General features: G+C 48.8%; 1 protein-coding gene and 1 non-coding gene across 4 annotated transcripts; one reads left to right on the top strand and one right to left on the bottom strand.

The window, feature by feature from the left end:
- Positions 1 to 175: 175 nt before the first annotated feature.
- Positions 176 to 10,580, bottom strand: MGST3 (microsomal glutathione S-transferase 3). Of its 3 annotated transcripts, none has more exons than XM_035123847.2 (6): positions 10,491 to 10,580; positions 7,628 to 7,751; positions 5,567 to 5,640; positions 4,184 to 4,241; positions 1,646 to 1,718; positions 176 to 389 (listed from the first exon to the last, which is right to left on the bottom strand). In XM_035123847.2, exons 2-6 carry the CDS (start codon positions 7,742 to 7,744, stop codon positions 280 to 282), a joined length of 432 nt encoding a protein of 143 aa, XP_034979738.1. In that variant the 5' UTR covers positions 7,745 to 7,751; positions 10,491 to 10,580; the 3' UTR covers positions 176 to 279. The 3 variants fall into 3 exon arrangements, with proteins under 3 accessions (XP_034979738.1, XP_034979739.1, XP_060132625.1); XM_035123848.2 differs by having other exon boundaries at positions 10,497 to 10,553; XM_060276642.1 differs by having other exon boundaries at positions 10,494 to 10,532.
- On the top strand, positions 9,984 to 10,053 carry TRNAL-GAG (transfer RNA leucine (anticodon GAG)). The gene has a single exon. It is a non-coding gene; the product is annotated as a tRNA-Leu (tRNA).
- Positions 10,581 to 14,006: the final 3,426 nt, after the last annotated feature.

Here is a 14,006-nt window from a genome sequence, read left to right as displayed (position 1 = left end):
CTGAGAACTCTGGGTATAGGAAGGTATATTAATTCAATAAATAATAATAATTTTAAAAATAACCACATTTACCATGTGCTGCCTGTGCAGGGCTAGAGCTCAGGGAAAGTGTTTGGTGTGGAGAGGAATAAGGCTTATAAACAGATTATATCAAGAATGAAGGGAAAGAGAGCAGTTATGGTTAATGTTGGCTTTTATTTGATTTTTTTTATAATTAAAATATAATTGCATTATTGAAAGATTTAAAGGCTTTCCAGGCAGCCACAGAGGGGGTGTCATCTAGTTACCGCACACCCAGCCAAGATGCACCAAAGCAGAGTAAACGGTGGTCCCTGCCAATCCGAGAAGTGCCAAAGAGCCGAGGACTCCTCGGTTTCGTTTCTTGGGATCTGTAAGGAAAAGGTGAGGTTCACATGACTCACTCTTGGTACGAGAAGCAAGGCAAGCAGCTGATATTCCAGCTTCGCTTGTTGCGAGAAGCCTTTCTTTTCAGCTACCCAGCCAGAGCGCCAAAACTTTCAAAGCGTGCAGGACGCAGAAAGGGCAGTTGGCTCGCAGTGCAGCCGTGCACGCTATTCTGCAATCTACCCAGGATAAACTCAGTGGTTGTTTTGCCCACAAAGGGTACCTCTAAAACATCAGGTTTTCATTTTTTTTACCGCCCCCTTCAAGATATGCTATCAAAGGCAAGACACAGGCTTCAGTACAAAAAGTTAGAGGCTTTGGTGGCCAAATGTCAGCAGGAAACACATTCATGAACTACTATTTCTGCTTTCCTAGACTGCTCCTTCTCACACCTTCCAGAGAGGACCTCCATGCACACTGCCCAGGCTTGCACCCCAGAGGGGTCACTGTGGTGCTCCTAATGCAGGAAAAATAATGCAGGAGGCAGCAGTTAAGAGTTACCAGCCTCTGCAGCCACAGCAGGCGCTGCGATTCTCCAGCCGTTTGACTTCACCCTGGAAGGTGCACTCCATTGTCTCTCAAGACTGATGACAACAGCAACAATGTATTTGTAAAATATTGTTGCACACTGCCTTGATGTTATGCATGAGATGGTGGTCTATAAGCATTTTACAAATAAATAAATTTGATAACAAAAACCAGCTGATTCTAAGCGGGGAGAAGTCCAGTAGTTTTGAGATTTTGGGGTGTGTTTGGAGGGGTGTGTGTGTGTGCAACCTTGGGACCCCCTGTGTACATCCTCTAGCGCTCCATATGTGAAATATTTATTTTATTTGTTTCCCAAAATTTATATTCTGCTTGATTGTAAATCTACCACCCCCCAAAGCTGTTTGGGGGGGGGGGGCAATGAAATTATCAGTGTGCTTCTTATACTCTTGAGTCAACACTTCAGTATGTGCTCCAGAGAATGTATCTCTTTTTCTTGCAAAGGAGGATGGAGTTAAGGCATTGCATAATGGGATGAAATCCCACTATTTTCATTCTAAACATAGCTTCCTACTCTTATGGGAGGGGGGGCGGGAAGCATAAGGCAGACCATTCCTCTTGATTCCCAACTGTTTGCTCCCGTTTCCAAGCTCTTGCACAGTGCATGGAAGAGTTTGGCAACAGATCCAGTTGGGGTCCAAGGAAAACTCTGCAGGTGATGAACGGATTGCGTTTACCAGCCCCATAAACCCACCTCCTGTGTAGTAGCCGTAAGCATAAAGCAGTCTTCCGATGATCCAAGATGCACCTAGTCCTGTAGCAACCCGCTGGGGAAAAAAGCAGAAATAGTCACTTCTCATTGGGGGGGGGGGACTGTGCTGATTAGAATGTGCAGCTTCTATTTTGTCTCCAGTTTTGTTTTAACATCTATATGGAACAAAAGGGGGCAGTCGATAGAAGTTTTGGAGTGAGTGCTCATCAGTATGATGACACTGACAGCTGTTCCGACAGACTCCCCTCAGATGGCTGTGGATTCTCCTTCCTTGGAGGTATTTAAGCAGAGGTTGGATGGCCATCTGTCATGGATGCTTTTAGTTGAGATTCCTGCATTGCAGGGGGTTGGACTAGATGACCCTTGTGCCCCTTCCAACAAGTCTATGGTAACGTTTGAATTAGGAGCTGCTGCCTGGACACAGTGGAGTGCAGAACGGGGACCAATAAGCAGCGTTTCAGTCCTGAGAAGGCAGAGACCCTGTTGAGCGGTGGTTGCCGTGTCCAGGAAATTGGTCAACTGCCTGTCTGGACTTGATTTACACCCTCCTGTAAAGGAGTTTTGGGGTCCTCCTTGACACGTCACTGTCATTAGAGGGTCAAGCAGCCTCTGTGGATAGGAGTGCCTTTTCCGAACTTCACCTGGTACACCAGCCGTATCAATTTATGGATAAGGAGAGCTTGACTCCTGTAGTCCATGAGCTGGTAATCTCAAAGCTAGATTGCTGTTTGGGGGGGGGAGGGGGCTGCCCTCGGGCCTTGCCTGGAAACTCCACCTAGTGCAGAATATGGCAACTAGAATATGGGTGGGGGCCAGGGGTCAACAGCATATAACACCAACATTAAAGCCCTGGCTGCCCTTCTGCTACTGGGCTAGGTTCAAAGCCACTGACAACTTGGGTGAAGGATATATTGAGGACTAATTTAAAAGTGCAAGGAGCAGCTCTCTCTCGCTTGCTCCCAAATTTGAAAAGGGGTGGGTGGGAAAGCACACCAGCTTGAGGTTTTTGTAGATCTAAAGTTGAGCTGACCTTCCTTGTCTGTCTGTCTCACTTTCTCTATTAAAATGGCTGCAATGAGGGTAGGAAAGAGGTTAAAGGCTCTCCCCTACCATGCAAAAAAACACTGCTCCTAAGCCAGGCATCCCCAAACTGCGGCCCTCCAGATGTTTTGGCCTACAACTCCCATGATCCTTAGCTAACAGGACCAGTGGTCAGGCATGATGGGAATTGTAGTCCAAAATATCTGGAGGGCCGAAGTTTGGGGATGCCTGTCCTAAGCTGTGTGGCAGCATAAGAATACTGATAATTTCTGATCAGTGGGGAAGCGCTTGGCAGGCTGTACTGAGAGGAGCTAACAACATCATGCTCTATACGACTTGGTGCTTGGACTACTGCAATGCGCTCTACGTGGGGCTACCTTTGAAGGTGACCCGGAAACTACAACTAATCCAGAATGCGGCAGCTAGACTGGTGACTGGGAGCAGCCGCCGAGACCACATAGCACTGGTCTTGAAAGACCTAGTGTGTTTCCGAGCACAATTCAAAGTGTTGGTGCTGACCTTTAAAGCCCTAAACGGCCTCGGCCCAGGATACCTGAAGGAGTGTCTCCACCCCCATCGTTCTGCCCAGACACTGAGGTCCAGCTCTGAGGGCCTTCTGGCGGTTCCCTCACTGCGAGAAGCAAAGTTACAGGGAACCAGGCAGAAGGCCTTCCTGGTGGGTGGTGGCCCCCACCCTGTGGAACGCCCTCCCATCAGATGTCAAGGAAATAAGCAACTACCTGACTTTTAGAAGACATCTGAAGGCAGCCCTGATTAGGGAAGTTTTTCCATGTTTGATGTTTATCACTTTTTTATTATTACTATTAATACTCTGTTGGTATTAATAGTATATATTGGTATCTGAAGAAGTGTGCATGTACACGAAAGCTCATACCAATGACAAAGTTAGTTGGTCTCTAGGGACCCAGGTGGCGCTGTGGGTTAAACCACAGAGTCTAGGGTTTGCTGATCAGAAGGTCGGCGGTTCGAATCCCTGCAACGGGGTGAGCTCGAGTTGCTCGGTCCCAGCTCCTGCCCACCTAGCAGTTCGAAAGCACCTCAAAGTGCAAGTAGATAAATAGGGACCGCTCCGGCGGGAAGGTAAACAGCGTTTCCGTGCGCTGCTCTGGTTCGCCAGAAGCAGCTTTGTCATGCTGGCCACATGACCCGGAAGCTGTCTGTGGACAAACGCCGGCTCCCTCGGCCTATAGAGCGAGATGAACGCCGCAACCCCAGCGTCAGACACGACTGGACCTGATAGTCAGGGGGCCCTTTACCTTTACCTAAGGTGCTACTGGAAAGAATTTGTTGATGTTATTGTTGTCCAGATTTGACCAGTATGGATGTTCCTGAGCTCTGCCCCAGAGAAACTACAGCAGGGAATCAACTACCTTGGGCTTCGCAGTCACACCCAGGCTTTACTCACACTGAGCAGGCCGCGGAAAAACAAACCCCAAAGTCTCTCATCTCGGTACTTACCGGGAAGTAGATGCCGCTCACTCCAAGAAAGAATAAGAAGGAGGAATACACTTCTAACCTGCAAGAACAGAGACAGTTGTGTGTGTTGTGGCTTTGATTCTGTTTTTAAATGGCCTGGAATGAGCTCCCTCCTTCGTGCCAGCTGGCTCAGAGACCAGGCCATCATTCTCAACAAGAGGCTGCAAGGAAGAAGGCAGCAGATTTCACAGCTGCCCCTGAATAATTTGCACGCTTGCAACGATTCCTTCCTGCTACGGAAAAGTCGGGCCTCTGCAGCTCTGTCAGGGAGCCAAGGAGACAAAGACTGCTCTTCTGCACGGGGTATTCCTTACTGCATCTTCCCCGTTCCAACCTCTGGGGTGTGCACACATGAATTAAGAGGAGGTTCAGAGCAGAGTATACAGGATTGGTATAAAGGGGAGGAAAGGAAGGCCGAGGCAGGCACACAGTTGAGGTGCAAAGGTCCAAAGACAGGGACTCCCAACATATATTGATGTAGGAATCGCATGCTCTCTCTCAACAGGAAAGGTCAGCAAAATTTCACTTCCACAAGCTGGAAATTTCCTCAGGATTCCGTAACCCACCTTTCCTGGCTGTTGCATGAGCTCTGAGCTCCAGCAATGCAGACTCCTGAACCACCCAGGGACTATCTGCCTCCGATAGGGTTGCCAGACTCAATAGAGGACAGGACTCCTGTGCCTTTAATTGCCCTGCTCTCTTTTGAGTCTGGGGCTGGTTGGGTCTGCTGGTTTCTCTTTAAGGTTTCCAGACTCAAAAGAGAGCAGGGCAATTAAAGGCACAGAAGTCCTGTCCTCTAGTGAGTCTGGCAACCCTAGCCTCCGACAAGCCTTTCGCTGACAAGTCACTGGCCGTAGCAACACACTCAACAGTCAAAAGACTATTGCAAGGGCTGACACACGGAAGAGGGAACAGGCTTGTTTTCTCCTGCTCTGGAGGGTAGGACTCGAACCCATGGCTTCATGTTACAAGGAAGGAGATTCCAGCTAAACACCAGGAAGAACTTTCCGACGGCAAGAGCCTTTTGACTCCCTCGGAAGGCGGTGGACTCTCCTTCCTTGGAGGTTTTTAAGCAGAGGTTGGAGGGCCATCTCTCAAGGCTGCTTTTGCTGAGATTCCTGCATCACAGGGGGCTGGACTAGATGACCCTTGGGGTCCCTTCCAACTCTAAGATTCTATGATTCCACAACTGGGACAGGCATTTAGAATATGGATTTCCTCAGGTATCACGCCTGCTACAGGCAGCACGGAAGGGATTGCTGCACTGAGAATGGTTTCTCAAAGCAGCAGCATCTGCACCACATCTAAGACATCTAAAACATCTAAGAAAGCAAAATTAAATTCCTCGTGCCGAGGGATACTCACGTGTTTTGGTGTGCCCTCTGGATACAGTTGAAGAGATGTCCATTTTCAGGGTCTGTGCTGTACATGTTTGGGTACTTTTGAGGGAGGTTAGTGGGGGGAGGGGGAGAGAGAAAGTGAGAAAGTAAATGTCCACACCTCATCAACTATGGAGTTGAAAGCTGTCGTTGTTGTTGTAATTTATATACCGCCCTATACCCGGGGGTCTCAGGGCAGTTCACAGATAAAATCAAAATATAAAACTACAAAATACATAATAAAAATAAAAACAACAACCCAATAGCCCCCCTACAAAAGAGCCACATTTTAAAAGGGCATAGGATGTCAATCAGATCAACCAAAGGCCTGGTTAAAAGGGAACATTTCTGCCTGGCGCCTAAAGGTGTATAATGAAGAGCATTCCACAGGCGGCGAGCCACTGCAGAGAAGGCCCTGTTTTCATGTTGCCACCCATCGGGCCTCTCGAGGAGGAGGCACACAAAGGAGGGCCTCAGAAGATGATCTCGGGGTCTGGGTAGGTCCATACGGAAAGAGGCGGTCCTTGAAGTATTGCGGTCCTGAGCCATTTAAGCGTTCCACATGCTACCTAGTGATCAATGTGTTACTCTATTCCCACACCCAATGGGCACACAGAATGGAGCCATGGCAGCCACTGACTGATTGGGCTTCTGTTTTGCACTTTGCCGGAAACGCACATTCACAGACATATCATGTGTCTGAGCGTGCTCCTTTTGTGCGAGACTTTCCTGCTGTTTCCTGCCATCTTTCCCTTGCCTTCTGCCTGCAAGCCTTCCCACCATGGCAGGAGAGGAAGAAACTCTCCTTTTTTCCAGCCTGGTCTCCGGCCAGACCTGGAAGAAGCCATGGCGTCTCAAAGCAAAAGTCAACAATAGCAGGTGAAACGAGCCAGGTCACTCGCCACAAGGGGGATAAGAGCCCAAACACAACAGCAGCAACCCTCCCCTCCCAAGTTGCTTCTTCTCCCTTTATGTTTGCGTGCAAAGTGCATTTCAAAGGCTCTTTGCAGGAATGAACTAACACAGAAGCGAGAGTGCCAAAGAAGAGGAGTGGTAGGGACACGGCTTGCCAGTCTTATGGCTGAAGTCCCCCACCCATTCCTGAGCCACGAGAAACCATGCACAAAGCCCGGCTCCAGTTGTTTTTTAGAGAGGCTTATGACTCACTAGCGAGCAGACACACCCTCTGGCCTCCTTCCCAACTGTGGCAGCAAAGCCTTCCAGGAAGAGGAGAGGAAGTATTTTTCTGTGCACGATTTGGAGCGGAGGGTTTCTTAGAAGGCTCCTCTGTTTCGGAGACCCCTGGAAAACGGCTCACCCTCTCTCCAAGCGATGCTAGCAGCTGAGAACCACAGAAGCCGGCAAGAGCGGCCACGCAGCTCGTTCCCCCTGCGGCAGCTTTCAGATTAGAAACATTGGTGCAGCGCTGCCAGCTGTGGGCGTTTGGCAAAAGCCAACTCACAAATTCCTCACCCAAGTCCTCACAGATTAAAAAAAACCAAGAGAGAGTTGGAAGCTATGATATGAATATCAAATCTACTGTCAAGGATGCCCTGAGCCACCTTCAAGGCCTGCCTACATAATGCGTGCAAACACCAGAACTGGAACAGATTCAAGGTCTATCTAGGCCGTTTCCATCAACGGCCACCCATGTGCTACTTGGGCATTTGCAAGCAGGGCATGAAGGGAAGAGCCCTCTCAGCAACTGGCACTCATCGAGGTACACTGCCTTTGACTATGGAGGTTCCACTGAGGCAGCATGTCACCTGGCAGAAAGTAGCATTAGCTGCCTGCAGTGTTGCCATTTGCGCATGGCTTACTCAAGAGCGCACCAAAGGAAGGGGGAGAGAGAACCCACCCACTTTCCAGTCAGCAAAGGGAAAAAATCCCACGCCACTGGCCATGAGGTCTAAAAAAACATGGTTCTTTGAAAAAAGGTAGAACAGACCCCGCAGGAAATAAGCAGAATGATCAGATTATATTGGATATGTTGCGTCTGTACTCTTGTCTTCCCAGAGACTTGATGCAGCAATGCCCCCCCCCTCACCTGAACATTGTATTTCTTGCGGGCTTTCCCCACATTGATGGCAAGGTGTGTTACCAAGATGAAACTGGCCGCACCGGTGAGAATCACATAGCCGTATTCCTTCGAGAGAACCACCATCTTGGCACTGAGGAGAGCGAAAAGGGGAAGGTTAGTCCAAGCCCAAGAATCAGAATCACTCCCCTCCCCCCAAGACACACAGAGTGGGCAAGCACACATCACTCTGGTAGCAAGAGACAGACAACAACAGGTCACAGTGAGAAGCCTCCTGACCCTGAGCACAATAGGAAAGGGATTTGAGGGTCATACAAAGGAGCAGAGCAGAAACACAGTGGGAGCCAGTCTCTGCAGTCCAGCAACTCGGAAGCCGGCTTCCAGTTTCATTGCTACCCTAACTCCAAGTAGAGAAAGGATGCCAAAGTCCTTGATGTGTTGGCACTGGGTGTAAGGGGTCGGAAAAAACATACTGAAATGTAAACAGAACTATCTGTGCCTTTAATCAACTTCTACTCAACCTGCGTTTCTGCTGCCTTCCTCCCGAACTCGCTGATCTCCAATCTTAATTTCAGAACGGGGGTGAGTTGCGTTCATCCACCTGGCAGTCTTATTTGCGTTTGGTGCAACCACCAAAGGGGAAGATACGCAGTGGGGTTAAGGGACGAGCCTTGCTGATATTCTGGAGAGGGGAGAGCACAGTCTGCATTGCAGCCCACATTCTCTGTTTTCTGCGGATCAGCTGCATGTTCCTCCCAGGGCATATTCTGCTCTTTCGCTCTCCCTACCCTGCTTGACTTCCATGTTTGCTTGGAAGTAAGACCTGCAAAATTCAGTGGAATTTTCCTTCAGAAAGTAACTATAGGGTTGTAGCCCCAGGCAGTTCACATCCTTTGGGGCAATGGCCTACGGTACATCTATTTCTTTATCCCCTTTTTCTTGTAGTAATTTCAGTTCCTTCTTTCAGCTGTAAAACGGCAAATGGTAGCTTATAGTTTAAGAATAATTAAAGCAACGCAATAAGCAATGCAAATATAATGAAACAGCAAGTAACGACACAGCCTTTTCTGTGGTGGTGCCTCTGCTACTGAGCTCCCTCCCTCCAGAGATTTATCGATCCTGCTGTCGGTCATTTTTCTGACCCCCCTGAAAAACTTGTTTACAGTATTTCTCTACTATTATAGCTAGAGCAATCAACATGCTCTGACCTGAAGAGTCAGAAATGAGAGCCAGCACTATTTTTCCAGAGGCCAACGATGTTATCTCTCTTCCATAAACAAGTCCCAGGAGGGCAATGTCTTATTTTAGTGGCTGTTAATAAAATTAATGTGCCCCAAAATGCTCCTGACTCTAGATTATTGTGTCAGTCTGCGCATGTTCAGATCAGACAGACGGGCGATGCCTTTGCAACAAGTCACTGCAGAATCGAGGAATGAAGGGTAGCTGTTGCAGCACATACATGTGCCAGGGTGCATGCAGTTTCAAACTACGTACTGGCATGTTTTTCCCTGGCATTCTCCATCTTCAAATGCCTGCACACCAGATACTCCACTCTGTCTTAACTAGACCACCCCAGATCTCCAGGTATCTGCCAACCTTGCCTATGAAGTTGAAATCTATACACACAGGGGAGGCTTTTTTCAAGCACCCCCCCCCCCCCATACTCTAGCAGAAATCCTAGGCAGTGTAGGCGGAAAATCCCAGCAATGCACCCAGAGGAACCGCATGAGCTTGAAGTACTGGAAAAGAGGAAGACAAAGACCGAAGGATGCCCAGCAGGCAGCTATAAAATGTTCTGGGAAATTGCAGTTCTCGAGGCAGCCAAGTCTGGGCAAAGTTTGAGGGCCCTGGGATTTGCAACGCCTGGTCCGGAAGAAAAAGCAACAGCGAGTGAGTTCGCCTTGTGTAAAGTTGCCCCACCAAGAGCCCTTACGGTGTAAAGTCCAAACACACAAGGGCGCTTATCTGCAACCCGATGTCCTTTCACCCCAACAAGTTAAACTGTACATGGGTGATATCTTCAACTGCCGTGCCCACCACATCCCTTGGAAGGCTCAGTCATCCTGAGCAGGTTGCAGCCAGCGTGATTTGCCCCAGATATATCAGGTCAAGTCCACACATGTGGTTTGGGAGAATGGTAACTGCACTAGGAAATCGCAAACCAGTTGCTGCCCGACATATCGGGCAAAATTATGCAAGGGAATCTACTCTCCGCCAACTCACTTCTCCAACAGCCCTTGCTCATTCCATGTGGCTGAAAGTCAGCCGTTTCTGCTGAAGGACGGACGGGCACCCTCCAGGACAAGGGGCTGGCCCTGCCATCCAGCATCCTGCCAGCCCTGGACAAAGCCCCATCTTCTGGCATGTTTAGCTCAGTTGGTGAGAGCGTGGTGCTGAGAACGCCAAGGTTGCAGGTTCGATCCCCGCATGGGACAGCTGCATACTCCTGCATTGCAGGGGGGCTGGACTAGATGGTGCCCAGGGTCCCCTTGCACCCCTATGATTTCTATGCTTGGCCGGGTTTCGCTCACAAGCCCTGCCGTTTTTACAAACGCGCTGTCAAGCTTTGCCACAATCTCAGCCCGACCAGCAGAGGCTTGCAGCCGGCAGGATTCGCACTCGAGGGCTGGGAGCTGCCAGCAGCCGCTTCGCCGCCGGGGCAGGGAGGGAGCCGCCCGTGAAGGGCAAAAGCGCCCCCGCGGACGGGGCGGGAGGAACTTGGCCCGCGCCGCCCGGAGCTGAGCCAGGGGACACCGGGCCCGAGAGCCTGGGAAAGGGCCGAGCAGGAGCAGGGCGCACGGCTGCGGGAAGCTCTGCCCGGCTCCGAAGACCCTCGCCCTCCCGTCCGCCCGTCCCGCCGACCCGGACTCACCGCCGCCGCCGCCGCCCAGCAAGAGCAAGCTGAGAAACGCAGCGCCACCCCGGGCCAAGAGGGAAGCCCAGCCCACGTCGGGGCGGATCCACCCGAGGGCGCGGCTGCTCCGAAACGCGGAGCGCGCAAGAGCGCCCTCTCCAATGGAGAAAGGAAAGTTTTGCGGTAGCACATCTCTCTCTTTCTCTCTCTGAACATTAGCATTGCCTAGCTAGGTCTTTCCACTAAAGTATAAATGAAATTTAATGATGGTTTCTTTTTGTTTTTTTAAAAGTATTGCCTAGTTACCCTTTTTTTAATAAAATAATAATAATTATGTTTTCAGGTTTATACATTTCACTAACTTTACAATCCTTTTTTTATAATAATTTTTATTAAGATTTTCCAGAATACAAAAAAGAAGACACAAAAAGAAAAAAAGTACAACAATAACACTATACAAAAAGAAAGGAAAATAAAAACACACACTTAAAATTACTTGTTCCTTTGATCTTTCACATTATATGTGGGGACCCCCTCGGCTTCCCTTCCCCTGTGGTTCTTTAACAAATTTATACTTTAGCAATTTCTAAACCATTTTCTTTACCTTATCTTATTTTACTCCTTTCACTTAACATATTCATAAATTCCACAGTTTATTTACAGCCTAGTTCAGATCTTAATATGTTACTTTTACATTTTTTTTTAAATATAACTTAAAATCTTTCCATTCTTCTTCTGTCACTTCTTCTCCCCTGTTGCTTCTTCTCCCCAACTTTACAATCCTTTTGACATTTCAAAACTCGACTTCCTTCCCCCTCTTTCTGCGGTTCCTTAAATTTATTTTTAATATCTTCTTTTGCGTATCCAAATTAACTTAATTTGCTCATTTATTCATCTACTTTAAATATATACTGTTATGAAACTGCAGGTTGTTACCATAATCCTGCCAATGTTCTTACCTGTTTACAGTTTGTCTGTAAATATTCAAGGGACCATTTCCATTCTTTTATTAAAAAAAAGTTTGTTATCTTGATTTCTTATTCTTCCAGTAAGTTTCGCCATTTCTGCCTATTCCATATGTTTTCGTATCCATTCTTCTTTTGCTAGGACTCCCACTGGCATGCTTTCGAACTCTGTCACTTGAACCGCCAACCTTCTCATCCAGAGGCTCAGTGGCTTTAGACCCCAGTGCTACCTGCATCCCTTATGTATCCTGCACTGCAAGAGTATTTCGACACACAACCTACAGGCCACACACTGATTTGTTGAATGGGCGGGGAGGGGCGGGGAGCAAGCCCAAAATGTGACACCCCCATTCCCCAGCCCTCACACTAAAGACACACCAACACACTCACTCCACATAACAGATTCAAAGCTCTGAGAAGTACTACTAGGGCCATGCTGAGGCCTCACGTGCTTTGCAGTGACCCTGAAATATACTTAGATTCCAGAAGTAATTTCATGCTGTTTATTTCAGCTCATAGGAACAGCGATTGAATTGCCACCCCCACGCAAACCTCAAGTTTTATATACATTATTTACACAACTAGTGTAATTCAGCCCGTTTAATAAACGGGCGCTAGAACATCCCGGGGTTCGGAGAAGCGCTTACGCAGCGCTTCTCCGAACCCCGGGACCTGTCCTTGCTGTTGGCGGCAGGAGGACAGGAATGAAGGAGGAGAAAGGGCTGCTTTCTTCTCCTTCGTTCCTCTCCCCCAGCCGCCGACAGGAAGGAGACATCCCGGGATCTGTCCTTTCTGTCTGCGGTGAGGGGAGAGGAACGAATGGAGAGAAAGCAGCCCTTTCTCTCCGTCCGTTCCTCTCCCCCCCACCGCCGACAGAAAGCACAGATGCCAGGGTTGCCGGCTCTGTCGGGCGGGGGGAGGGAGAAGCGGAGGACCGATCTGAGGCCCTTCCCAAGGGGAAGGCAGGCAGCAAAAAGCCCGCGGCTGTGCGGGGGCTTTCGCACTGCCGCGCTTCGGCTGCGTCCCCTGGAGCCGAAGTCTGGCGGTGTGAAAGCGAAAAGCCCCCACACCGCTGCACTTCGGCTCTGGGGGACGGAGCCGAAGTGCGGCAGTGCAGGGGCTGCTCCCCCCCCCCGCCAACACTCAGTCCGGCCGGGAGCGGCGGTTGGCAGCCACAGCGAAACGGTAGGTAGAGGGGTGGGGGGTGGGGGGAGCATGTGTGTGTGCGTGCGCGTGTCAAGTCTCTGCGTCCAATTCCTGTGTCCATGGGGCACATGCGCAGTAGCGCGGACACAGGGACACAGGGACTGGACACAGAGACACTTGCACTTTATTATATAGGATGAGTACCGTCTGATTGTTTGATTATGTTTCCCTCCTGGGGAGACCCGGCCAGTGACTATCTGTTGTACCTGTGAAGAAAGTGACTATCTTGCTTGTGCCTGGTACCTCCGACACCCCGGCTGGGTTAGTGGCGTCTTCCATCTTCTCCCAGCCATGTGGACTAGATGACAAAAAATGTGGGAGGTTATGTCATACACTCACATATCAGATTAGGGAGGCCAAAACACCAAAGACTTGGCAATTCTTTTATGACACACGGTTCCTAAAGAAAAAGGCGATACATCAACCAAGGCAATATACAAGCACAAGTCTTTATTGATGGGTCACGTTTATGCAACTCCTCAAACAGGGAGGAAGCTGAATGGCAGTGGGTTTGAGAGAGGGTAAATGAGAGGTTAATACTTCATTTATTTGTGAAATTTCTCCACTCACAGCTACCTCTGATTTATTCCATGGCAAAGTAACTAGACAGCATCTTAAAAAGCAGAGACATCACCTTGCCGACAAAGGTCCGTATAGTTAAAGCTATGGTTTTCCCAGTAGTGATGTATGGAAGTGAGAGCTGGACCATAAAGAAGGCTGACCGCCGAAGAATCGATGCTTTTGAATTATGGTGCTGGGGAAGACTCTTGAGAGTCCCATGGACTGCAAGAAGATCAAACCTATCCATTCTGAAGGAAATCATCCCTGAGTGCTCACTGGAAGGACAGATCCTGAAGCTGAGGCTCCAATACTTTGGCCACCTCATGAGAAGAGAAGACTCCCTGGAAAAGACCCTGATGTTGGGAAAGATGGAGGGCACTAGGAGAAGGGGACGGCAGAGGACGAGATGGCTGGACAGTGTTCTCGAAGCTACAAACATGAGTTTGACCAAACTGCGGGAGGCAGTGGAAGACAGGAGTGCCTGGCGTGCTATGGTCCATGGGGTCACGAAGAGTCGGACACGATTAAACGACTAAACAACAACAAAGTAACTTTCACTTTGTCAATTTGTGCATAAGATTTATTTATTTATTTATTTATTTATTTATTTATTTATTTATTTATTTATTTATTTATTTATTTATTTATTTATTTATTTATTTACACCCCGCCCATCTGCCCGGGCCTCCCCAGCCACTCTGGGAGGCTCCCAACAGAATATCAAAAACACAATGAAACATCAAACATTAAAAACTTCCCTAAACAGATGCCTTCAGATGTCTTCTAAAAGTCAGATATTTCC

This window comes from Zootoca vivipara, chromosome 7, assembly GCF_963506605.1.
Source record: "Zootoca vivipara chromosome 7, rZooViv1.1, whole genome shotgun sequence".
Taxonomy (NCBI): Eukaryota; Metazoa; Chordata; class Lepidosauria; order Squamata; family Lacertidae; genus Zootoca; species Zootoca vivipara.
The sequence above is the reverse complement of the archived record's forward strand: the minus strand, read 5'-3'. Positions and strand labels throughout refer to the sequence as shown.

Coding starts and splice junctions, on each gene's coding strand:
- MGST3 (XM_035123847.2), bottom strand. CDS start 7,744: ATGGTGGTTCTCTCGAAGGAATACGGCTATGTGATTCTCACCGGTGCG. Junction 5,641..7,627: donor GCAAGAAATACAATGTTCAG/GTGAGGGGGGGG, acceptor CTCCCTCAAAAG/TACCCAAACATGTACAGCAC. Junction 390..1,645: donor TTACGGCTACTACACAGGAG/GTGGGTTTATGG, acceptor TTTTCCTTACAG/ATCCCAAGAAACGAAACCGA.